The 25,635-nt window shown below is 53.6% G+C and overlaps 2 protein-coding genes across 7 annotated transcripts in view; both read right to left on the reverse strand.

Moving 5' to 3' along the window:
- On the reverse strand, positions 1-21,415 carry ABCC2 (ATP binding cassette subfamily C member 2). Of its 3 annotated transcripts, none has more exons than XM_074831018.1 (33): positions 21,315-21,415; positions 17,856-17,966; positions 17,111-17,284; positions 16,502-16,627; positions 15,291-15,425; positions 14,770-14,892; positions 14,368-14,423; positions 13,887-14,118; positions 13,097-13,278; positions 12,371-12,548; positions 11,639-11,893; positions 11,085-11,150; positions 10,439-10,576; positions 9,954-10,100; positions 9,587-9,675; positions 9,434-9,496; positions 9,115-9,241; positions 8,765-8,941; positions 8,494-8,661; positions 8,011-8,197; positions 7,012-7,144; positions 6,470-6,575; positions 5,998-6,217; positions 5,380-5,534; positions 4,258-4,413; positions 3,956-4,155; positions 3,189-3,315; positions 2,713-2,814; positions 2,474-2,617; positions 2,041-2,199; positions 1,599-1,765; positions 1,050-1,244; positions 1-605 (listed from the first exon to the last, which is right to left on the reverse strand). In XM_074831018.1, exons 2-33 carry the CDS (start codon positions 17,895-17,897, stop codon positions 476-478), a joined length of 4,659 nt encoding a protein of 1,552 aa, XP_074687119.1. In that variant the 5' UTR covers positions 17,898-17,966; positions 21,315-21,415; the 3' UTR covers positions 1-475. The 3 variants fall into 3 exon arrangements, with proteins under 3 accessions (XP_074687119.1, XP_074687120.1, XP_074687121.1); XM_074831019.1 differs by having other exon boundaries at positions 17,856-18,016; positions 21,315-21,393; XM_074831020.1 differs by lacking the exons at positions 17,111-17,284; positions 17,856-17,966; positions 21,315-21,415 and having other exon boundaries at positions 15,281-15,425; positions 16,502-16,630.
- CUTC (cutC copper transporter) overlaps positions 21,097-25,635 on the reverse strand; it is a 5,064-nt gene continuing 525 nt past the window's right edge. For 2 of the 4 annotated variants that reach the window (XM_074831031.1, XM_074831033.1), the window contains 7 exons: positions 25,566-25,625; positions 25,106-25,315; positions 23,799-23,834; positions 23,252-23,385; positions 22,625-22,652; positions 22,095-22,200; positions 21,097-21,533 (listed from right to left, as the gene is read on the reverse strand). In XM_074831031.1, the coding sequence (XP_074687132.1) occupies positions 21,422-21,533; positions 22,095-22,200; positions 22,625-22,652; positions 23,252-23,385; positions 23,799-23,834; positions 25,106-25,315; positions 25,566-25,625 (686 nt within the window). In that variant the 3' untranslated portion in view covers positions 21,097-21,421. Of the gene's footprint in view, positions 21,534-22,094; positions 22,201-22,624; positions 22,653-23,251; positions 23,386-23,798; positions 23,835-25,105; positions 25,316-25,565; positions 25,626-25,635 lie in introns of those variants that run through there. The other 2 variants (XM_074831032.1, XM_074831035.1) reach the window with 2 other exon arrangements.

A 25,635-nucleotide genomic window follows, 5' to 3' on the forward strand; every position in this document is an offset into this window, starting at 1 on the left:
TTTAGCATGCCTTAAAGTCAGACTTTTAGTTGGAAGATGAGAAACAGTTACAAAAAGTAAATAAATTATAACATTCACTCAGATTAAACAGTAAATTTCATTCCATAGTGCTCAGGCATCTCTCAGCTAGGTACCCGTGATAAGGTGAACAAAACTTTGTACAAAAACTTCAAGACCCCCTAAGGGGGTCATGGTCTCCCTGCCTGGCAGATAACTTTTCCCCTCTATGCTGGAATAAATTAGCAGCTCCAGACCTTGGTGTGCACAGTAGGCAGGGTGTGGTAGCAAGTTTAACAGCTCACTCAAGTCTAGATCCTCGGTCCCTAACAGCCAGAGAAGCCACCCTCTCCTCTTCGTGGCTGCAGAGAGACAAATTCCTGGGCAGCCTGGCTGCAGGGAGACGCCGGTGCTTGCTTGGTGAGTGCCGATGGGAGGGAGCTGCCCGTGCACAGGCCTGCACGCTGCTCTGCTCCACCTACAGCGTGGTGGTTTCTGTATTCACGATGCCAGCGTCCTTTGCCATCACAGAGAAGACGCCCTGCTTCTTGAGCAGCTCCTCAGGGCTGTCGTATTCCACAATCCTCCCAGCCTGCAGCACCATCACCCTGGCAGCAGGGAATGAGAAGGCCTGAGCTCCCGGGATCTGAGCCGATAGCACTGCTGGTGCCAGCACTACAGCCCCACCGACCCTCACTCCTCCTACAGCCACATTATGTGGTTCACCTCCTCTCATCACAGAGGTGAGGGCACAGCTCTCCTGCCTGTACTGGCAGGGTGACACACGTAAGGTGTCAGCAACACTCCTATGGCCTGTTGCTGTAAAGAAGGATCCATAAAAATGTTTCTCCCCCCAAAGGCATAACTACTAGATGGCCATCCTTCCCATCCCTCTATTCTCTCTCTTAGAACCCCTGTATATTGCTGTCCTGGGCACTGCAACCACCCCTGCCTCAGTCCCTGCATCCTTGCTTCTGCTGCTGGCCACCTCTCGCCCCATCCCAGGAGCCCAGATCCCCCTTCCCTTCCCCCACAGTACTGCCCCACAGTACCTGTTGCTGTCCATGATGGTGTGGAGGCGGTGGGCGATGGTGAGGACAGTGCAGTCAGCAAACTCGCTGCGGATTGTTGTCTGGATTAAATTATCAGTTTCCAGATCTACAGCTGCTGTTGCTTCATCCAGGATGAGGATCTTGGCTTTGCGGAGAACAGCCCGGGCCAGGCACACCAGCTGCCTCTGCCCAACACTGCGATGAGGCGGGGTACATGGGTTACTAGGCAGACACCAGCAGGGCTTCTGCAAGCCTACTGCCACACGCTGCCCTGACCCCAGCACCGTGCCTGCCCTCCCTGGCCTTCCCCCAGCTGATCATCTGCCACCCTAAGCACCACATCCCTCAGCATCTTGCTCTCTGGGCCACCAAGGAAGGGTTGGCTCACGCTGGATCCCTGACAGCCCTGACTCCTGACCGTTTTCTCCCACCTTCACTCCCAGAAGCTTCTGTGCCCTCATCCCTGGACAGCCACTTTGCTAGAGGCTGCTGGTCCCTGGGACCAGGGGAAAGGAGGGGAGCGAGACATGCCTCTGCTCCTCTGCTCACCTCAGGTTCTCCCCTCCCTCGCTCACAAGATGCAGCAGCCCCTCAGGAAGGTCTTGCACGTATGTCTTTAGGTGGGCCAGCTCGAGGGCCTTCCAGACCTCCTCGTCTGTGTACTGGTCGAAGGGGTCGAGGTTCATTCGCAGGGTGCCAGTAAAGAGCACAGGGTCCTGCCAAGGACAACACCGTGTTCAACCACACCACGGCCATTCAGCAGGGCTGAATGTAGCTGCTGCAGCTGCTCCAGCCCCCTCCCCCCCCCCGAGACTGGCCACAGCCTGCCCTGCCCTACTGCCTGCAGCTGGGCAGCAGAGGGAGCAACAGCACGCTCACAGGCCCTTGGACTCTGCGGCACCCAGGGATACACTAAGGGCAATGGGTGGCCCAGGGAACACAGCCTGGGGAGGATGTGCAAAGTGAGACGTGGAAGGTGGGGTCAGCTCACCTGTGGGATGATGGTGAGGTTCTGGCGCAGGTCATGGAGGCCAATCGTCGCTATATCCACCTCATCGATGAGGATTGACCCTCCAGCAGCCTCCAGCAGCCGGAAGAGGCAGTTGGTGAGGGAGGATTTTCCAGCCCCTGTCCGGCCCACAACCCCAACCTGTGAAAGCAGCTATTTAGACCAGCTGACAGGGTTGAAGAAAACAAGGCAGATGCTCTCCGTCTTGGTCCGGTGGTCCTTCCTGCCCTGCATCTGCAATCACCATCTCCCAGACTGTCTCCTTTGGTCCCTGCCCTGCAGCTCGAGTCCCCAGGAGCCACATCCTGTGACCATCCCTCCCTAGTCCACAGACTGAAGCCAAGAGAACAGAAACAACTTTAACACAGTGTCACTTGGGAAAGTGTAGTGAGGGCAGAGGCAGAGAGGTCCTCACCTTCTCGGTGCCTGCAATATTGCAGGTGATCCCCTGAAGAACCAGCTCCAGTTCAGGTCGGTAACGAACTTTATAGTCAACGAACTGGATCTCTCCTTTGCTGGGCCAGCCACAGGGTGGACGCTTTTCTGTCACCCATGGAGCCTGGGGGCACAGAAGCATTAGGGGGATTGTACCCTGGGATGCTGGTTAGAACCAAGCTGTGCAGCAGGTGTTTGCCTGAACCCTGGTCTCCTCACCTCATTCTTCACCTTCGTGTATTCATGTACCCGCTCCACAGCCACAATGTTCGTCTCCAGCTCCGAAGACATCCGCACCAGCCAATTCAGTGTCTGGGTCACCTGCGTGGCAGAACCAGAAGTTGCAGAGCTCAGTGGGACCCAGGAACAGCCACCTCCCACCTCAGCTCAGGGACTCAGCGTGGGCACAAGGATACCTGGCCTGGCCCCTAACTCTTCACTCTGCAGCCCCCTCTCCCAGCCCTTCAAAAGCTTTGCTGCAGCATCTCTGATCCACAGAGGGACCGTGCTCCTCCCCATGGCAGCAAGTATCCCCCTCACACTGGGATGTGTGCTCCCCTGGCTCCATAGCAGTTCCCCAGGTGATGGGACACCCCAGATAATCCCCTCTCCATGGCTCAGAACTGCCTGCAGTCAGCTCAGAGCTCCCAGAAACAGCCCTGTCCTGGAATAAGAAAAAGCTTTCATTGACTCACATTGAGGGCAGAGGAGACAGAAAGACCAACGATGCCACCCTCCAAAGTGCCCTTTGAAATCACTGCTAGAAGCCCAGAGAAGAAGACCACGAGGCTCCCAATGAACTCCAGACGGATGGCCAGCCACCTGCACCAGGAGAGGATGGTTGAGGGGTGGTGGGAGAGGCATCTGCCTGCACCCAACACAGGGCCCAGCAGTAAGAGCAGCCTCCCACTGGCATCCCTGTGCAGCCAGCCCTGAGCCCAGCACTGTACACATGGTACCTGCACCTACACAGCATGCGATCTGTGGCCAGTTCTGCAAGGAAGTTCATTTTATCTGTCAGTCCCTGGGTCTCACATGTAACCTCCTGTGCTGGTAATGCCACGTATCGGAGGAGCTCCAGCTGTACAACCCTCACACTCCCAAAGCATCTACCAGTAACACATCAACACCAGACAGTGCCCCCACGGCACTCCCAGCTGGCCTGGGGCATCGGCCTCTTCTCAGATCCCACCAAGAGCATCCCAGCCCTTGACAGCACATCTCACCCTGCCCCGGCTCTGGACACTTTGTAAGGGGCCACACTCTGGCTTTCAAAATCGCCCTAAAATGTCTCCTTCCCACAGATGGTGTCCCTATCCCAAGCTCCCCCAGTTCCTACACAGACCCTCAGCCATGAGATCAAGAAGGAGGACTGCAGCATCTCAGGGACCTCCCTCAGTACCCAGAGGCCCCTGGGCAGAGGTGCTGTGGGCTGTGCTGTAGCATAAGGAGTAAAACTCACCTGTTTGAGACTATCCAGGAGTGAACACTTTTCTGATTTATGTCCATGGTGCTCTCATTTTGCTTCAGGAACCGTTGTTGGTGTCCGTAGGCCCGGATCACAGAAAGGCCTGACACTGTCTCACCAAAGTGGGAGTAGATGGGAGACCTGGTGACTGAGTCCAGACGCCGTAGCTGGCGTGATGTGGAGACATAGAAGCGCTGAAATGAGGGACACAGCTTGGTTATCAACAGAAAGCCCAGCAGCGACAAAGATACTGCTCTAAGCAGAGCAGAAGCTCCTCTCAAGCCCTGGTTACTCACCAGCACAAAATAGTAGACGATGCTCAAGGGAATGATAATGAGAGCAAAGAATGGGGTGGCCAGGGAGATCATGAGCAACGTGCTAATGATGGCCATGAAACAGGAGAGCCAGCTGCGGAAGGACATGGGAATGGTCTCATCTATCGTGAAGATGTCCTGGAGCATACAAAGAAGTGTGGAGAAGCAGTTAGTGACCCCAGAGAGAGTGAGAAATCCCAAGGCCCCACAAATACAAGGTTCCTACACTTATGTGGTAACAGTGCCAGACACAAAAATATTGGATGACACTGAATTGGTGTTAGGGTCACAACTCCATTTAAGGCCACAGCTCTTAGCTTGGGAACAGCTGATTTAATAGAGAAGCTTTCTATAATATTCCCTTGTTGCACAAACCAGCTTTTGGAACTGCTTCTTTGCCTGGACCCAGGATGCAGGAGCAGGAATTGAGGGACAGGGCTGACTCCAGGTCCCTGCAGATACATCCAGGTCTCCACCTGGCCATCAGCTGTCTCCTAGCTGGGCACCACATACTCCCTCATCTCAGAGTAAACCAAACAGGCCCATAGGCTTGATCCCAAAAGATATTTTTATTCCCCAAAATCAAGAGATAGCACCAAAAAAAGAAGTGGAATGGCAGCATGTATGAAACTACCTGTCTGTATTCTCCCATCTTTCTCATTTTCCCTTTGTTTTATGAGCTTCATTTACAGAGCAAAGACTGCATCTTTTGCTGAGAGTCCATAACTAGAAGGGCAACTCATTACAAGACGTGGGTTCTAGGCTCCTGCCTCTCTTGGTGATCTACTCTGGACCCTTTTCAGTTTCTCCACATCCCACTTGACCAGATGGCCCCAAAACAGGACACAGTATCCAGGTGTGGCCTCCCTACCCCTGAGCAGAGGAGCTGATAACTTCCTGTGATCTGCTGGCCACTCTCCTCATAGTATAGCCCAGGATGTGGTTTGCCTCACAGTCAGCCTCGCATCCACCATGCCCTTCTGGTCCCTTCCAGGCCCTGGTCTGGTCTCATCTGTGCAGTGCTGAACAGCAACAGGGTTATGCCACCACTCAATGCTCTCCAGACCTGCTGGAACCTTCTCCATGTTGGGGCTGCTCTCTTACCTTGGCAAACCTATTCACAATGCGGCCAGTCGGGGTCGTGTCAAAAAAGCTCATGGGCACACGCAGGATGTTGCTGAGCAGTTGTTGATGCATAACCCGGGAGGCTCGCATGGCACCATGAGCAGACAGGAGGGTCGCAAATAGCAGGAAGAGAGCTGCAAGGAGAGCACAGGGCAGTCATCACCAGCTCATGTGTGACACTGGCCCCAGGCACCCTTTGGCTCAAGGGACACATCAAGCAGCTCCAAGCCAGCAGCTCTGCAGCGAGCCACTGTGATCGTCCTGCATCCCACCTTCTTGGGAGGCCCCAGTAACTGTGTCCCACCACAAGGGAAAAACGGTAACCCTTTTGGAAAGCCTCGGGCCACCCTAGCACTATCTTCAAACTGATCAAGGACAGTGATCTTCAACCTACAGGGGAAACACTGACTTCCTGGGGCAATTTATGCTGGCTTCAGACTGATATCTGTCCCCAGTTCAGCCAGGAGCCAGAATGAAGGCAGCAGCAGGCAAATGAACACAATGCTGGGTCCCCTGCTCCTTGCAGGCCTTGCAAGCCATATCCCTTCTGGACCACGCAGCTGAGGTGAGCGGGATCCCCTGTGCTCCCATACCCACCTTGTGACACCCCCAGCGCCCCAAAGACACCAATCCGCAGGTCTCGCTGCTCCACGGGATAGGTCTGGTTCAGGTAACGCTCCGCATCATCAGTCCAGGCGCTGAGCCACAGGTTGGTCCCCACGAAGGCAGCGTACTGTCCAACATAGCCCACGGCAACACAGAAAGAATACCACAAGCCAACAGCATGCAGGTACCGCAGGTACATGGAGAACTTCACCTGTGGAGCAATTCAGCCCATCACTGCTGCCCAGCAAACCAGGGCAAACGACACCCAGTACAGCCTTGGGACCCCTGCCTTGTTGCCCACAGTGCTCCTCTCCACCACCTTGCCCAGGCAACTCTGTCTCCTCAGTGTCTCTTGGCTGCAATGGGGCCACAGCCAGCCAGCACCGGCTTCTCTGAGCCACAGCCAGGCTCTTGTAGCACTGAGCCAGCGCAGCACAGTGCTTCATCCATCCATCCTCCTCACCTTGCCAGTTTCCACAGCTTCTTTCTCGATCAGTTGCTGGCCCTTCAGCTTCTTGGGGGGCTCTTCCTGGGCCTTATTCCAGGAATTGGTGCTTCTTTTACTAAGGCTGCAGGGAGGTGATGGGCACCATTAGTTGTAGGGTGCTGGATGGGTCCTACTCTCCTGGGGGTCCATCCCTATGCTGCACTGGGACTCCAGTGTTGGAGCCCTCTGGGAAATAATGTCCTAACTGGGGCAGCTTTGAACGAGCCTTGTGGAAGCCTGAGGTGTTTGCAGCCATGAAATCATAGCCCTCGTCCCCAAAAAACCAACCAGCAGCAGGAGTTTCAAGGAAGACCACAGAGTAAGGCTGTGACACGCTAATGTGAGTAAAGGCAAGATCAGATGTTCCTGACCCAGCCCAGCTGGTGGTGGGAGTAGGTAGGGAGGCTCCCAGCCCCTTCTCTGCAAGAACCCCCCAGGGAAGCCCCCAGGCACCCTCTTTGCTAGGGAACAATGCAGGGCCCAGGGGAGAGACCCAAGAGCTCAGGTTGAGTTCCCACCTGCGACTGAACTCTCTTTGACGGATGCTAGCCTCTCGCTTCAGGGTCATGGTCACCACATCATCAAGGCTCTCCTCCACAATAGGCTCAATGTCTTCATCACTCTGCTCTTCATCCCCAGCTAAAGCAACAGCTACAAGCACAAGGATGAGGGAAGGTAGGGTCAGGCACTGAGGAGAGAGCAGATCCCATCCACCACACCTCTGCTGCACTCAGTTCCACTCCACACCCCAGGCCCAGACTGTGTCATAGCACCATGTATCACACCTTCTCCAACCCTGCTGCAAGCCCAGTACAGCAGGAGGAGGACAAAATCCATTGTGCTGGAGGGAGAACTGATAGGGGGCATAGGACTAAAAGCCCGCGTGGAGGCAGTCCCTGATGCTGACTTATCCCAGTACCACTGGTGGGACCTCAAGCAGAGATTTGTGCTAGTTTAGTAGGTGCAAGATCTGGTAGGTCACATCACTCCAGTTCAGGAGCATCTAATTTGAGCAGGTGGAGATGGGTCCTGTGGGGATGGACTGGGAATAGCCAGGTTCCAGCTGGACAACCAGGCTGAGCCCAGGAAGGGGGAGCATCCACCTGACCTGACACCACTCCTCCCCATAGCACTGTGGGACATGATAAAGATAAAATGTTATCCAACAGCATGTTTAGAATAAACCAAAGGATCTTTCTCACCCCAGCATCACTAAGGTATGTAGTCTGTTGCCACATAAGATTACGGGACCCATAATCAAATGAACTAAAAAGGGAATAAAAAAATTAGATAGGTTCTTCACTGGCTGTTCAACACAATGCCTAGATGCAAATCTTAGGCAGAAAGTCCTTATGCTAATGATTGCCAGAAGCTGGGAAGGATTCACAGCGGCCATCACTGGTGCCTGGGCTGGATAGAGCCAGGTCAGACTGACGGATCAGGTCTCAGGGTTTTCATAACCCCAAGACACATGCACAGCCCCTCCAACTGCAGCAGCCCCGTTGTGTTCCCAGTACCTGTAGTATTTTTCTCCGAAGCATCCTCCTCCTGGCTGCCGTACAAGTTCAGGAACTGGGCAAAGGCCCCCCTGTTTGCAAGCAGGGTGCTGTAGGAGCCATGCTCAGACACTGCTCCTGCCACTAGCACCACGATGTTATCAACCTGGGGCAGGAAACTGATACTGTGCGTCACCAAGATCCGTGTCTGCAACAAAGTGGTTGCAGGGTAGTGAGCATCAGAGCACACCTCACTCCCCAGCCATGGGCCTGCAGGCTCTCCATCCCCTACTTGGGGACCTCTTTGCTTATCACTGCCTGTCTACAGGGACATGAGGCACCCCTCTGGGGACCCATGAGGCCTCTCCTGCCTTCTGCAGCCCCATGTGAAAGCCACAGGACCCCTTCCTGTCCCAAGCAAGCAACATCTGACTTCCCTGGATGGTCAACACCACACCAGTGCCATTCTTGCCTGCTAGTGGCGGATAAGGCATGGGTGCTCACCTTCTTTTGCAGCAGCCCTTTAGGCCCCAGCACATGCTTGAAGAGGTACTTGCCAACGTGAGCATCCACAGCAGACAACGGGTCATCCAGGATGTAGATGTCTGCGTTGCTGTACACTGCTCGGGCCAGGCTGACTCTCTGCTTCTGGCCCCCACTCAGGTTAATGCCCTGGAAGGGAAGGGACCTCTCTGAGCACTGGGCTGACACAGGGCAACAGCTCTGTCCTCTGCTGCAGGTGCTGTGGGAAACCCATAGTGCCCAGGGCAGATACCTTCTCTCCAATCTCTGTCTGGTCACCTGCAGGCAGCAATTCCAGGTCTGGAAGGAGGGCGCAGGCCTTGATGACCTGCTGATACCTGGCTTCATCCAGTTCTGACCCAAAAAGGATGTTGTCTTTCAGTGTGGCATTCTGGATCCAGGCCTGCTGGGGAACATAGGCCAGGGAGCCCTGGAAAGAGACACAGGAACAGCTACCTCATCAGAGCATCAACCTGAGCACTGCCACCTCCTGGAGCCTGTCCATGCCCTGAGCCACCACTTGGCAACCAGTCCTGCCCTGTTGCCTCCCCACTGAGCTCCCAAGCAGCCCCACAGCCCCCTGCACCGGTCAGCTCCTCTCACCTGGATGTTGATGTGTCCCTTGATATTCTCCATCTCCCCGAGCATGGCTGATACCAGTGAAGATTTGCCTGAGCCCACAGCCCCCACCACAGCCACCAGGCTCCCAGGTGCGATGTCCAGGGTGACACTGCAAAGACATGAGGGCTGAAGAAGCAGCACTGCAGGTCACCTGCTGACTGCAAGGGACCAGCACAGAGCAGTGTCTCCGGGGCACTCGCTTCTAGCAGCACTGTGAGAGGTGACTGCCATCCCCAAATAACGACATAGAAAGACTCCCTCTCCCCACCCATCTACCCCCAACATGGCGCAGAGCACTCACTCTCTTATCGCAGCGTTGCCGTCCTGCTCCCAGGCAAAGGTAGCCTCCGAGAAACGCACGGCACTGCCTGTCAGCAGAGAGACATCCTTCAGGGCTGGGAAAGCCCAGGGTTGGGGCATCCTGTGACCCACAGGGAGTAACCTGGAGGTTCACCTGCCTGCAATGGGGTTGTGGTGGATAGCTGAGGAGTCCAGGTCTTCTCCGCCCAGGTAGCGCTCCAGCCTTGCAGTTGACACATTGGTCTGCCATGGCACAAAGAGGATGGCATGTGGGCATGGGGCACAGCTGGGTGGGCTGGCCCATAGCAGAGCACCCCATACACACAACCCCCACCCAAGCACCAGCACCAGCCTCTGAACCCCAAGCCTGTGTCATGTATGTGAGTCCTGTCCCACCCCACTGCCAGCCAAGTCCTGGGTGCCCAAGGGCCAAGTCCATCACACACCTGAGCCCCATGTGCTGGTTTGGGCAGAGGTATCATAAGATCCCCCAGCACCCCCTGCCCTACGTGAGCGCTGACCTGCACCAGGGAAGAGAGGACCAAGGGCAGCATGGCCATGGGGAAGCGCAGCACATTGAAAAGGGAGATGGCAGTAAAGGCCTTCTGTGCATCCAGGATGTTGTTCTCATCCACCAGCACGTAGACAGCAAAGCTGGCCAAGGAGACCTAGGACAGAGAGCAGGGAAAGCTACCATCGGTGTGGTTGTGTGCAGCCCAGACCCTCATGCTCCCCTAAGGCCTCAGCAGCGCCTTCCTGCTGGGGACCTGTTCCCCTCCTACTTCCCTTGTCCTTTGGGCCCCATCTCACCACTCTGAGGGGATCCCTTTCCACCACAGATCTCCTGCCAGCAGCCAGGAACATACTCCCAGGCATCTGTCAGTCAGCCCCTTCCTCGCTCCAGAAGCACTCCAGAGGAGGTTCCCAATCTTTCCCACCCCCTTGGACACAGTCCAACCCTAGCTCTGAGGAAGGTGCAGACCTCCCCAGGCCTGTTGGCACTCACCAGAAAGGGGGCACAGGTGAACACGAAGATGGAGATTGACTGTAGATAACTGAAGTTCACCAAGTCCTTAAGCTCGTGTGCCCGGATCTCATTGACTCGCTTCTCAAATGAGGGCTCCCAGGCAAAAAGCTTCAGGATCTGTGAGATGAGCAGGGTGAGCGGGTGTTGGCCTCATGGGATTGCCCACTTCCACACTCAGCTTGCTAGTGGCCAGCACCTGCATCACCACCTCCTGGCTTGCTCAAAAGCCTGCTTGGCCACTGTATCTCCCCTTTCCTGTCCTGTCCCATGGCACTCCCCCACAGCATTGCTATTCCCTCATCCTTGGCTTGCAGGTCAGTGCCAGCCCCTCTGCCAGCATGGCAGACTGCTCACCACCACAGCCATCCAGGAAACCCCCAGAAAACCCTCTCTTGGCTCCAGAGTCTTAGTCCAGGTACCCAGAGCTCCTCCCCAGCCAACCTTTCAAATGGTGAGGAAGCCAAGGGAATTGCAGATACTAAGGCTTGACTACCCCAGACACAGGAACCCCAAACTAGACTATTACGCTGGTGCTGTAGGGTTATTCAGGTGTGCTGCCTCCAGGTACAGTGCACCAGGAAGAGGGGTGCAGCAGCTGCCCAGGGGTCTCCACTCCACTGCTCACCTTGATTCCATTGAGGATTTCACTCATTATTTTCATGCGTTCATCCTTGTTCTTCATGTTCCTCACCTACAAACAGAAGAGCCAGAGGTCATCTAAACCAGACAGCAGGTCACCCTTGGAAATACATCTGGGCTGCCATGGGGAAGGGAAGGATGGGCTCCAGAGCCCAAAGAAGCCATCCCACAAAGCTGGACCTTGGCTCCCTGGGGCTCTGGACAACCTGGGAAAAACACAGCACCCTGTTGTCAGGTAGAAGCTAAAGCTTCATTTTTATGGTTGGTTATATCTCGCTTTCAGTCCTCAAGGATGCACCCAGCCCTGTTCAAATTCAGCTGTGACAGTAGAACAGGTCTCACCTGCCTCCTGCTCATCTCAGCTGATCACCCCCCAGCTCAAGCTGGAGACATCCCCAGCCCAAGTTAGATGAACTTCCCAGGCTGGGAAAGATCCGCAGCATAACAGGAAAGGGTAGGGGAGTGTGGAAAATGAGTGAGGGGATTAACAGAGGGCCTCAGGAGTGGGAGGCCAGTGAGGATCTTGCACCCACCACTGACCTGGATGGTTTTGGCCTTGGCAACCAGGAACCCATTTATGGGGATCAGCAGCACCATGACTGCAATGCCAGCCAGGACAGAGGGGCCTAGCTCTCCCCAGAGGAAGACGATGGACAGGATAATTTGCAGGGGGGATGACCACAGCTGGTGAACGAAGTTGGCCATGTCCATGAACCTCTGGGCATCAGCTGACATCAGGTTCACAGTCTCTCCCACCGTGGACTCCTTGCGGGTGGCACTGGACATGGTGAGTGCCTGGAGAGAGAAAGCATAGTCACTGCAAGCCAGTCTGGGAGCAGCCTGGCTGCCAGCAGCGTGGTGCAGAGCAGGGAATTAGCCCCTGGATTTGTTCCTGGTGACCCTCTGCTGGCCACAGGTGTCATCACTGCCTGCACACCAGGAGCCACCAGGTGCTGAGGGGCAAAGAAACACATCCCAGTGCAGGAACCCCAGTGACAGCCGCCCTAGGTGTTGCACTGCTCTGAAGAGAAACCTCCCTCAGCCCTTTCAAGCTGTCAAACACACGGCTGCAGCACCCAGGTCCCAGGCAGAACTAGCACCCACAGTGTCCCCAGTGCTGGGTGGGTGTCCCACAACCCAAACTCTCCCTGCGTCTTCCTGGGAAATAAAGAGCATACATTCACTCCAGGTTGATGGGGCAGGCAATGGATGCCAGTATCCCCCGCCCAGCTTGGAAGAAGCCAGTGGGGGTGATGACAGGGCCATACCAACCTTCTTGTAGATGGCAGCGATGAGACTCGCACGCACTTTTATGCCAAGCTGGAAGCACAAGCTGAAGTACTGCTGCAGGCAGAGGGACTGGATCAGCGCCGTCAGGAAGAGCAGGATGGCGTACAGATAGCCTTGCCAGGCAAAGGATGCCTCATCCGACACAAAGGCGATCAGCAGCCTGGAGGGCAGAGCAACCCATGGGACCCCCACCCTACTGAGACAGACCCAGGCAGGGTGCTCCAAACCAACACAGGGTCCTCACGAGAGTAGTGACAGAGACCCCACCCTGGGTTGACACTCAACAAGCTGGGGACCCCCAACTCAGGGACACTGTATTTCACATACAGCAGTGGGTCACTTGTGTCAGATCATCCACAGAGACTGTGCACCTCTGTGAAACAAACAGGGCAGGTCCTGCCAGGCTGAGCCAGACTGACCCACAAAGGGGCCCAAAGAAGAGCCAGGACTGCATAACAAAGGATGTAGGGAGCAGGGAGCAAGATATCACCCATAAGAGCTGGCAGCCAGCTCAGATCAGTTCTTCATTAAGCTAACCCAACACATTCTCACACCTTTGGTGATGGCACAGGAAGTCCCCAGGGTGTGGGACTGGGAGAGGTACACATATGGAGGTGGTGGGGTTGGATAGAGTGCACATCGAGAGGTGGTGGGGCTGGGTGCAAAGTGCAAAGCCGGGACAGGGAGGAACAGAGAGAAAGGACTCACTTCAGCAGCTGGGGACTGACAAACACAAGTCCATCATGCACCAGCTTGAAAGCCACCGATAGCAGGAGGTTCTGCCAGAAGGTCTTGCACAGAGTTTTCACCAACCAGCCCCTGGGGAAATCCTTGCGAGGCCCAGAGTCCCCTTTGTCCCCCTTCTTCTTCCTCTTTGGCTGCTTCTCCTCCTAGAGAAAAGTCCACACAGAAGTAAAGGAGCTGGTTGTGCAGGTTTCCTGCACCTGGAAGGATGCTTCCAGGGCAGTGCCACAGCCCCCTGATCAGGTACCCTGAATGAAGCTCTACCTCCTCTCGTGTTCGCTCTCTGAACTGCTTGTGTCAAACACCCCCAGTACTAACACCTATCTTGTGTGCCAAAGAAAATTGTTGCAAATCTCAGACCAGCCTGAACCTCTCATGCCAAAAATCAGGCACCCCAGGAAGAATCTGAGGCCAGGGGTGATCATATAGTCATGTTCAGTCTGACCTCGTTGCTAGGAGGTATCTGGGGTAGGGGAAGACAGAGATAAGTGAGCTGCTTGTACTGCAGACTTGAGAGTGGTTCCTGTCCTTCTGTAAGGCAGAAGGATGGAGACTTTCTTGGTCTCTCAAAACATGGGGATCTGCTGAGGACAGGGAAGACCCTGTCATGCGTTCCCCCATCCTTGCCCATGGCCCTGCAGAAGAAGGGAAAATCCAGCAAAGGGGGCTGCAGAGAGGTGAGGTAACCCTACTTCCCAAGGCTGGACCTGGATCTCTCAGTCCCATGCAAGGCCAAGTGTAGGAAGGGATTTACCAGCACCAGGATGTCTTGGCTCTGGGCATTGCTCATGTTGTTCCCATGGTCTGGGTCAGCTTTCTGGCGTCTCTTCTTGCGTTTCCGTTTCTCCAGTTCTGCTTGGGCCTTTCTCACTGCAGTCTTCATGTTCTTCTCCCAAACAGCGTAAATAGCCTGTGTCTTGTCTTTACCTTTCAATTCCCAGATATCCTCTATTTCCAAGGGTTTGCGATAGCCCTTGAAAACCATGCTGTGGGGCAGAGAAATCCCCCCTCAGCAAGATTCCCACTCTACACCTGTTGGAGAGTCCTTACTGCAAATGCAGAGTCTTCACACCCAGCCTGGCCCCGAGCTCAGGCTGCAGAGACTGCACCAAACGCAGTGCCTCTTGTGACTAACTCCAAGCAGCCTGTGCTGCAGGCTCCCCCAGACAGGACTGGGCCAACCGTAAAGCCCCCCTCCATTTTGCCAGCCCAACCTCCCACAAAGCCCTGCTCACCTGGTGTACCATTCGAAGGTGATGGAGCTCAGGAAGGAGGCTGTCACCTCTGGGTTCTAGGGTACAAAGCAAAGTGGGTACCAAGAGATCATTGATGCTGAGGGATGGTGTTGGCAAGAGTTGACTCAGCACTCCCAGCCATTAAGGAACCCCAGAGGTTTCAAACTGTGCCAGCTCCAGCCCCAGGAACCCCATTTTTCAGCCAGAAGCAGCCCTGCCTTGGACACACATGCAGATGCCCTGGGGCTGCAGGTTCCAGCTCTTGCTGTGCCCCTTGCTGAAACCCGCAAGTCTTCCCTCCCATCAGGGGCCAGGAGGAGTCTCTGCATGGAGCCCACCCTGCCCTGTGCAACACCGGATGGGACGTGGTACCCCGAGCCCACTCCCATGTGGACCTCTCACCTTCTTCGTGATTTCCTTTGTTTCTGGGGCGATGTCTGAGAAGCCTGAGACAAGGAAGAGCAGCAGCTGGAGCCCGTAGGAGATGAAGAACAGGACAAACCGTGGCACATCAGAGATTGGTGCCTACAGGAATAGAGAGCCCAGGGTGACTGTTGGGGTGCCACCTGGCACTGAGACAAGATCCATCCCCAGCACAGGGAATAAGGCTTGGCCCAATGAGGCAGTGCAAAACTTGCTCTGGGTCTTAGCTTGGCTTCCCTTCACCACCCCTCCCTGCTTCTCCTTGACCTCCTCCCATAAGGGGAGAAATTGGTCCTGGAGAGCTTATGCCTCCCCAAAGAAACAGGATGAATTCAAAGAGCAATTCCTTCTCAGGTCTCTTCTGGTCCCCCAAGGTCCCTAGGGCAGTTGGGACCCCAGTGATACCACTAATATCTTGTCAAGAGATGAAGTCTGAAGGGACTTTCTTTGTGGACAGGACAAGACCATAGGGAAGCATAGAGCTTCCTACCAAACCCAACCTGCAGGGCTCTCCGGAGGAGTGACTGAAATGGCAATATCCCACAGAGCAGGGACAGCGTCCAGAAGCAGAAAAGTATCCCTGAGTCTCTGCACAAGCAGAAGCGTCGCGCATCGTGGATCAGCAGGACCAGGAGCTGGGGGAAGGAAAATCAGAGGTTCAGGCAGGGCTGCAGGACTAGGTCTGTGCTCTAAACATGCCTTTGGATCATGTGTCCAGGACTGCAGTACACGTGATCTATGTGTGGGGATTCACTGCCTTGAAGAAACTGAGCTGCTAGTGCCTGAGCTCGCTGCCAACCCAATGTAAGCTTTGGAGTTCATTGCACAGGTCAAAGGTTTATTTGAGGAAGACATAAGATCAGGCTCCTCATAGGAAAAACAAGGTCTGAAGACACCCTGACATCACTGCAAGGCACTATTTCTCTTTTCAGCTGTTCTCACCCCAGATTCTCAGATACGCCCAGCTGAGAGGAGTCACACCCGATCTCCTACAAATTGCCTCCAGACCTGGAACTATAAAGCTGGATGAGAGATCCTGCAGCACAGCCTCTCTGGGCAGTCCCCTTGACTTGTAATCTCACATGAACTCTGCACGTAAAACTAAATGACATGACAAAACACAAAGGATAGCAAATGGGGGTGTTACTTTTGCTTTTAAGTATAGCTCCTGAATATTATGGCTTTGTTAAGACTGTTAGAATAGCCTATGTCTCATCTAAGATATCTGCAACTTCCATCAGGCAGATGGCCCCTATGTCCTCAGCTTTCTCCTCTGCCTGGGAATCCTGTGGCACTTCTCCACTCTTTGCACAAAACTGAGCAGCAACCCATGCAAAGCTGTGAGACATCAGAGCAGCAAGCCATGGTCTGATGTTCACGCTGTGCAGTTGACCCTGTGAAACCCATACTGCTGCTACTAAGGCTTCTGCCAGAAAGCTCAGCTACACTCACAGGCATAGTATCTATCCCAGTTTTAAGCACAAAATGAGGGAGCACTGTACAACCAGACACCTGTTCTCAACCTATTGCCCTTGTGTACACCCACACATGTTCAGGGCTAGTCCCAACCCATCTTCCAGGCTACACTTCCCTCATGGACACGGCTTCCCACTGATCTCTGTGCTAAAGGAAGTTTTCTGCTGCTTGGCCCCGCGGTCTCACACCCTGTCTCTTTGGTGACACACAGCACATTTACTGGCTGATCCCTTACCCAGGTGGCGATGTACAGGCTGGGATTTGTGTACTGGACAGCTGGCAGGGGGTCCTGCTCTGTGTCCTCTACAAATGCCAGGGCCAACTCCGCCACTGCTGTCAGCATTAGCAAGGTAGCCAGCACCTGCGGGGAGAGGGGAGCAGCTGTGAGGGGAGACCCAGCCCATCGTGGGCACTGTGAAATGCTGGAAGACAACGCAGTTGGGCATAAAAGCACTGTTCCGTACAGCATTACACCCTTTCCAACCCAAACCTGGCCTGGGAGAGCTTTCTACAGCCCTATGAAGCTGCAGCACTTCCACAGGAGCACTGCCATCATTTAAGCTTGGAGGGTAACAACCCAGAACATGAGAGGCCCCAGTACACACATCTGCCCTCCCTCCCAGTGCATCCCAGCCCTGTTAAACCCTTTGTCCCAGATATGCCTCATCCTGGGCGCTCCATTAAGTTTCTGTCCCAAATGGTGCTCTAGCCCATTGCTCCTTCTCTCCTACACTTCTCATCTCTCCATCCCACACCTAGCTTCAGCCCAGAGGCTTTCCACTCACCACCCCTCCATCTCAGGCTGCTCCAGCCTGCCCTCTGTGCCCCCTCAGCTCCACTCTACCTGTTTGATGATGTAGAGTTTGGTCACAGATGATTTCTTGGTTCTGGATTTGCACATGGGCAGGAGCTGCCATGGAGCTAAAATCCAGAAGAAGCCAAGGGGGACCCAGACCAGCACAGTCTGCTGGAAGCACACGGGTAGGTCGGCATCCGGACGAGTGAGGTAGGAGGCATTCTGGGGGCAGCAAGGACAGACAGCCAACTCACTTGGGATGGCTTGATCTTCACCTGGCTCACAGCACAAGACCCAGCACTCCTACAGTTCCTGCCCACCCTGCTCCACCCCATCACACCCCCCTCCTCAACACCCACCTTCCTGGCTGAGCATTTCAGCATTCAGCCAAGGTCCCAGGTGATGTCCCCCTACCCATCTGTCTGCCTGAACCTGGGAGGGCCTTCCCCACAACCACCCCTTGCCGAAGCCAAGCCAGCTGCAGCAGCTGTACCCAAATCATTCCCTGAGAGGTTCGTGCAGGTTGTCCTGTGTTCCCAGATGGACTGTGGAGCTAAAACAGGACAGGACTCACTCAGGTAACTGTCATTTGCATCGTTGTCTTGTGGATACCACACAGGCAGTGCACAGCGCTCAGTGCCATGGCAGTCCTGGATAAATACCAGAACCTCCAACCACTGGCACTTGGGTCCCACTGGTTGAACAAGCTGTGGGCCTTGGGATCTACTGCTCTCCCCTTCCACTGAGAATCCTACCCCAAGAATGGGCAATGGGGGATGATGCAGCCACTCACCCAAAAGATGGAACCACAGAACTCCTCCAGGGCTGCTGACATGGCTCAGGGGAGAAGAGATGGCGGATCCTTCCCCTTGCTCTGCCTGGCTGTGAGAGTCCTGGGTGGATGCTTGGGATAAAAGTCCCCACACACCCTTAAGTGGTGCTGGGACAAAATCCCTGATGACATGTAGTAGTTAATTGTTAACTTGGTGCTATTGCACAACACCACAAACCAAAGTAGTGACCAAAAGGACTTCGGAAATTGCATGGGCTCTGGGGAAGGGAGAAGAGGAAGACCCAAGAGATCAAAGGGGAGATGCAGGGAAGCCACTATCACAGAGTCACTGCAGGACACCACAGCCATTGCTCAGAAACCCTCACCACAGCCTTCATCACCGCACACCAACAGACCCAAGTTCATGTGGACCCACTAAAGACACTGCTTTGGTGCAGCAGACCTCTCCTGACAGAATAAGCCTGCTGAATGCTGCCAAAAAGTTCAGCAAAGGCTGGTCCCTCAGGAATCGAAGAAGACAGTACCTTTTCTCATGCGCCACCCAGCAAGGAGGCCCAGGACACCAGCAGCGCTCCAGGCCTTGGAACTTACAACATCTGGCAGCTGAGCTGGCTGCACGCTGCAGTGGTCTTTCTGAGTCCCCAGGATATGGGTTCCTTTTACCAACTTCTGACTTGCAGAGCTTGGAGACTTTCACAGCTCTTCCTTTTGCTTCTTCCTTTCCCACATCTCTGTGTTGTCTGCATGTTATTGCAGCTGGCTGACCACTAAACTCAAGAGACTTTGAATCTTATTTCTAAAGCAACCCTCAACATCTGAGACAGCCAGAGGACCATTCCTGAGGAGGGTGACTGCCACTAAATCATCACCTTGCTGCTTAGAAAGGTGGAGGTGTGGGGGCAGGTGGGGATGGTGCTACTGTAAGGCTGGAACTGAATTTGCTTTATCACATGCATGCTCTTGGGGAGCAGTAGGTAAAAGGGGACAGTAGAGTGACTGCAAGGATTCTGTCGTCTCGTTGTTCATGGAGTTAGTAAATAACTCAGAAGTCAAGGGTGATACATGAGTAATTGCTCAGGAACAATCCCCTCACCATCAATACCAAAGAAAGGTTCAATGTCCAACTCATTAGTTAATTATTACTGGCTTGTCTGATTAAATCTACTTGTTTTTGTAAATAAAGCTACCCCTAGTTCTAGGTCATCTGAGCCAGAACCAATACACTGCTGATGAGAGCAGCAATCTGATGCAATGGATAAGAAAATAGTGAATGGAGCAGTCACTCCCTCAGCCCATCTCCATCCAGAGTGCTGACGTGATTCTTCTTTCTGCTCACTGGCACAGGTGTCCTCTGGCCTCGTTTGTACCCCGCTGGAGTGCTGCTGCCGTCAAGGGTACCACTTGCCTGTGACACCTTCCTACTCAACACTCTGTCCCATCACTTGTCTTGGCTTTCAGTACATGTCACAACTCCTCCTCAGCCCGTCTTTGGTTTCTCAGAGTTGAAGTGCTTCGCTCAGCACAGGATGCCAGCTATCTTTAATGTTCAGACCAAGCACACCCCCACTTTCTTTACCCTCACACCTGGGGTATGCTCCTCCTAAAAACCCACAAAGCCACCTCACTGTCCTTCAGCTCCTTCCATAAAGCTTCCTTCACCACAATACCCAAAAAATATTCACTGGGACCAAGCTAACCAAAGCAGTAAGACCTCTTTGGCCAACAATACCACACCATTTCCCTGTGCTCCCCTGCCTTCACCCATCTGTTGTCCACCATCTTATAACTTAAGTTTTCAAAATTAGGCATTGTTTCATGCCAGCCTCACACAGGGTCTGGCCCAGGACAGAGACTTCTGCAAGGCAATCTACAAATTAGTCCAGCCCTCACTGCTCATCTCTGTTTCTGAAGGGTTTGATTCTCTGCTTTGTTATGCTATAACCCCATGTGAGTTTGAAAGCCTTTCTTTCCTTTTTTTTTTTTTCCTTTGAACTTTACACAAAAGAACCAAACTCTGTGTTTATGATGCTGGGGGGGGCTGTGTCAGCAGAATATTCATGTTAATTGAGCTACTGCTATCTTAATCATCACCATGACTCATGAAATCTCACAACATAAGCCATGAACCCTTAAATCAGGTATTCTGAACTATATTGACTATAACCACAAATTTAATCATTTCTTCTGAGTTTAGATCCTTCCTACTGCTTGCCCATCCACCAGTGGTGAAGCAGGCTCTGACACCAGCACTAAGCAGCCATTCCTCTCCCACCCACTATGCTGAGAACTACCACATACGTTCCTGAGGTATGTTTTCAGAGACACTGATACCTCTGATGGATCCATGTGAAAAGGTGGATGTGCCCTTTGAGCTGAAGACATGTAGCTAATCTTGGTTATAGATTTTCAATGACCTGATTTTGTTTGAAGTGACAGAAGGTGCTGCCACCTTGTCAACTACCACATTTTGCTGTACATCCTCACAGGCTGTATGCTATTGCCAAGCTGGGCAGACAGATCTGAACCCTGTTTTTTGCTTCCTAAGAAGGTCTGCTATCTCTATTGTCAGGGCGATTCTCTTCAGCTTTGTGGATCTTGTAGAGAAGAGCAGACTGCAAGAATACAGGTGCTTTATCTCTGGGTCTCTACTCTCTTAATGGACTACTCCAACGCCATTCAGATCTTTCATTGGGAATTTTGTAGCGTAACTGAAGTGAGTCTAGGCCTTCAATTCTGACTAGGCAGCAATAACCCAACAGGCACATTCCCCCAGGCACTGTCTGGAGAACCAGCAGTTTGTGCTTCATGGTGGGAAAAGGACCTGGAAAGTCCCTTAGAAAAAGCACCTTGTCCTCCCAAGGAATCTCATCACAGGCCCACCCCACCTCAAGCCCTCGTGATCCACAGTCCAGGAGTGAGTGCACTTGTCCAGTTACCTCACCTGATCAGTCATGTAGTTAGAAGCTGCTTCCCTTTTGAAGTTAATGCATTTATCACCTTTGCTCATCAGCGTGCTTCTCTCTACCTAGCAGCTGCTGCATTGCTAATCCCCAGCCATCCTACTGGCTGGCCACAGCAGGCCTTGTTTTCCAGCTGTGGCTATGACGTTTCCCTCCCTGGCATTCTGGACGTGATTGTACTCTCCCCTGGTGCAGCAGGGGCCGGATTAATTCAGGCTATGCGACACAGATCACAGTCTTACCTGCAAAACATAAATAATTTTTTAAAAAAGCACAGCAAGAGGGGGGCAGCTGCAGTGTTTATTTGACAATCACATGCAGTGCTACACAATTCAGTCCCCCTACTTGATCAGCTCCCTTCCTCCCAAATACTGCCAAACAGCTTGCTGCCGCAACATCTGGGAATGAGTCCTTTTATTTAAAATGGCCAACATAAGTTTCCAAGCCAGGGACTGGTCATTCAGGGGAAGCCAAGGGAAGAGATGTCAGGCTTCATCACCTAGTTCACATCCTCTGCAGCCTGAGGACGGAAGCAGTACCCATCTGTCCACGTGGCAGGGAAGACCCTGGAGCCTCAGCGCTCTTGTCCCAGCACGGTGCCATCCACTACAGAATGTTCTTTGCGATCGCATTCAGGGTCCTCACTTTGGCCACATCTGCCACCTTTATGGAGTATTCAGGGGCAGAGAAAGATGCTCCCATGGCAACATTCGGATTTCTGTCGGGAAAACAACGGGTTACTATCTGCAGGTGATACAGATGAGTAAGACACACTAAGAAAAATCCACTATCTCCCCTAATCTCAGCAGTGGCCAAAGAACCTGCTGGTGCCACCCAAACCAAGGATGAGACAGTAACAGAAAGAAAAATAATCCAAAGGCAAGAAACAACAGCATCAACAGAAAGCCAGTGAAGACCTGTGGACAAATGTAAGCCACCTCCTAATCCTACATGCTTGTGTTAAAGGTCTAAGGCAGCTACACCAGAACCTGCCTTCCCAAGTGCCACACAAGTGCACTCACAAGCCCTAGGGCAGCAGTAGCAGAAGAAATGCCCCAAGGATCCAGTTCTGCATTGAGCCTGTGTCCAGATGATGAGCACCGCTGGATTCATACACTGCAGAACACAGAGCCAGGCATTGTGATCCCAACCACAAGAGCGCAATTAGCACCCAGGAAGTTGTTTGAAATTTATGCCTGTTCTACAAACTCACGTTCCCATTAACCCAGGTCTTCCCTTGTACAGTTTTGCTAAAAAATAAAAATAAACCATCAGTTACCTGAACTTCATCCCTGAGTCCCGGGCTGAGCGAGCAGAGCAGTGAAACTCAGAAGCAGTGGAGCCTTCCAGAATCCTCTGCAGGTTGCGCTCTGTGATGCCACCCCCTGGTGGAAAGCATCCCAATGTCACACACAGCGCAGATGGCACTGTCCCAGACCCGGCATCACCCACCACCACCACCCGCCGCCGCCCCCCCCCCCGCCCCGGGCCTACCCCCTGGGGGACAAGCACCATCTACACTGAAGGGAAAAGACAGCCCTTGGGACAACGGAGCCCCAGGCACGTGAAAAGAGAAGTCTTGGCTCATGTTCTCCCACAGATCTAGAGCTGTCCCCAAATCCTCCAGTGAGCAGCTGCTGCAGGGCTCTGCTGTCCCCAGCTGGCTGCGTGGCCTTTACTTGAACCAGGGTTCCTCCTCCTGGGGACCTGGCTCAGACAGCCAGATCAGAGACCACATCCCAGGGCAAGAGGCTAGGAAGCAGGGACTAGGGACTACAGGACCCATTAAAGATGAGTTAAAAACATTACCTGGCACCACCACAATTCTTCCCTTCGCCTGAAAGAAGAGTAACATGTTAGTGACATTGCTCAGCACTACATCCACACACACATTTGTGGGGCAGCAAAGAAACCTTACGTGCAACACCTTCCATAAGCTCACAGATGTCACCACAGCTTATGATTTGTGCACTCTCACCCATCTTTTTATACTATTCATGTTTCACAAGGAAAAGTGGAAAAGAATTTGCAGCTACAGCTAAGACAACTTGTCACCGTCTCCTCCTACCTCTCTATCCCATCTGGCTATCTCTCAGGTACATCTGTTGCATTTTCCTAACAGGAACTGAGAGACCCCCTGCAGGGACCTCGCTCTGCTGTTTGTGTGGGCTAATCACACCAACTGCTGAAACCAACTCCTATCGTCCTCCTCCCAGTCTGTGAGCAAGAACAACCCAACCAGTCTTTGCTGTGGGTGACTCTGGGGTCCAGCCCATGTGGACTTGGGAAAACAGATTAAGGCCAAGCCAGAAAGGGAGGGCAAGCGCTCCTTGACAGAAGTCCACTTACAGAAATGAGGGCTACCATAAAGGAGCTGCCTCCAGGCAATGGCCAGGAAGCAGTCATGTAACTCAGGGGAGCACAGGGAACACTTACCTGTTCTGCAAGCCTCTTAATTAAGGACAATCCTTCCAGTGCTGAGCTGTCACAGCCGCTTGTCAACACCCGCTCAAACCCCAGAGAAATCAGGGTCTCCAGTGCCACCAGAGGGTCGTGTACCATGTCGAAGGCTGAGTGACCAACACAACCGCTCAGAAATCACAGTTCATCGTGCTCAAGCCCTGTTCCCCAGCCAGTTCAGGAGCCCAGGAGACAACAACAGGAAGGGTCCTTCTCACAGCTGGCCACCCCTGCAGGGAGCCACAGCTCCTGACTATAACATCCCCCTCGCAGCAGTGGCAGGGCCACCGTGCTCAGCTCCTCAGACACCTCCTCTCCACACAGGGCAGTGACACAGCCCCCAAGCCCAGATCCCCTCCTGGGGGAACAGCACAACCACAGCCTGCTCTTGCATAGCAAGCAGAGCTTTTCCCCCTCCAAAGAACAACTAAAGTACACTAAGCTCAGCTCCCTCGAGCCCCACCTTCCCCTGGCAGCGGTGCAGAGGCTGGTCCTGCCAGGGCCACAGGCCCAAGTAACTCACCTCGGTGAAATGTGACTGGCAGGGGACGGCACACCGCTGCAAAAAGAAGACATGGTCAGTCAGGGCTGGTACGGAGAGCCCCTTGTGCTAGAACCATAAAGCACATGAGATGAAAGAGGGCAAAGGCTTCTTGGGCTATTCCTGGGAAGCTCAGAAGAGTCCCAGTATTTACTGGGAAGAACACAGCTGCTGCTCCTTGGCCAGGCTCTTTGGCAGGGAAGAGTTATTCTGCTCTTTGAGGAAGGAACAAACCTTTGTTTTCACAAGTAACACCAAAATCCCCCATCTCGTCCGGGTCATGCAGAACCCTCATTCCCACCAGAGATGTCTTTCTCTGCAGGAACAAAGCAGGGAAGTTGTATCATCTACCTAGGGAAGGGACAGGACAAGTGCTCTTTGAAAGCGGGAGAGTTGATTTTTGTGATTTCTTTCACTACCTACAACTTCTGCTCTCAGTCCACAGCAAACTTCACCAGGGGTGCTCTATATACTGAGCAAAGCTTATTTATTTCTATAAAAAGAAATCCAACTGCCTCCTGCCCTGGAAACACTGGTTCCAGCAGAGCACCTCATTGCTCTAGTGGAGGCAAATCCTGGCAAGACGTCTCTCTTTTGCTGCACTCCCTACAGCATATTCACCTTCATATGAGAACCTCAGCACCACATCACCAGGGAAAGGCTCAGCCCTCTTTAGCTTTGGCTGTAGCTCACAGAAAATATGTGGAAGCAAATTCTCTTTCTCCCTGTGTGTTAGGGGTCTAGACAAACAATTTCCCACTGCAGCTTCAGTAGCCTTTTATAAGTTTCCACCTCTCTGTCACTATCTTTTCTCACTGGGTGTGTTAGATGAAAAAATGAAGATGAGTTGCCAGCTACCCACAAGTCCAGGAGAGACATATCCTAGACACCTGTAGCAGGGATACAAGGAAAAGAACAAGGGCAAAGAAAATGAAGAAGGAAGAAAATCCAACAGTTTAATATTCTGATTCCCCCAAAGCAGCTCAACTAAGCCTCTCTCCTTCTTAGACCCTGCTATTATGTCCCAGGGGGCCTCAAACTGCGTCAACTGCTTGGGGCAATGGCCCTTGGTCTGCAGAGCTTCCTACCTATTTAATGTCTCACAGGTATGACAATACATGAAACTAGGGAAGGTAGAGAGAGATGGCAAGACCAGAGACAAGACGTGCAGACCAAAGCACCCTGCGCAGTTCTTTCTACAGCATCGGACCAAGCAGCACTGAACTCCCACCACAGCACAGGTATCGCACAGAGCTCGGCCCAGCACTTCTGACTGGAGACACTCTTACCCAGCAACGCTGTGCAGAGCTCTGTATCAATACGCCCGTCCTCAGTGAGGGCCCCGAACACCAATCCATCAGCCCCGTGCAGCTTGGCAAGGCGGATATCGGCTTTCATCACTTCCACCTCCCGGTCCGAGTAGAGGAAATCTCCGCCGCGAGGTCGGATCATCACAAAGACAGGGACCCGCACGCACTGCTTCACCACCTGCAGCAGTCCTGGGGGGAAGGGAGAGGGGCAGCTCAGCACCCAACTGCGGCAGCTCCAACCGCCGGGGGAGGCAAGATGAAGACAGTGGAGAGGGGTACACGGGGCAGGCGGGAGGAGGGCAAAGGAAGAGGGAAAAGGGAAGGAAGGCGCTCAGGAGGGTGCGCCGGGCACGCTGACCCCCCCCTCCCCGGGAGGGGGAGCGGCCCCAGGGGAGGGGGAGTACCGGGCCGCCGCAGAGCGGGGGCGGGCGAGGCTCACCCATGCTCGGGGTGGTCCCTCCTTCCACGAGGCCCGCGCACAGCTCGATCCGGCCGGCACCTGGGGAGAG

This window comes from Strix aluco, chromosome 7 (assembly GCF_031877795.1).
Source record: "Strix aluco isolate bStrAlu1 chromosome 7, bStrAlu1.hap1, whole genome shotgun sequence".
Classification (NCBI taxonomy): Eukaryota; Metazoa; Chordata; class Aves; order Strigiformes; family Strigidae; genus Strix; species Strix aluco.

Bases quoted from the DNA above. Each gene is read 5' to 3' on its own strand.
- ABCC2 (XM_074831018.1), bottom strand. From the start codon at position 17,897: ATGTCAGCAGCCCTGGAGGAGTTCTGTGGTTCCATCTTTTGG. The intron at 8,662-8,764 runs GTATCTGCCCTG...CTTCCCTTCCAG, and splicing joins AGACAGAGATTGGAGAGAAG to GGCATTAACCTGAGTGGGGG. The intron at 2,200-2,473 runs GTGAGGACCTCT...CTGCTTTCACAG, and splicing joins ATATTGCAGGCACCGAGAAG to GTTGGGGTTGTGGGCCGGAC.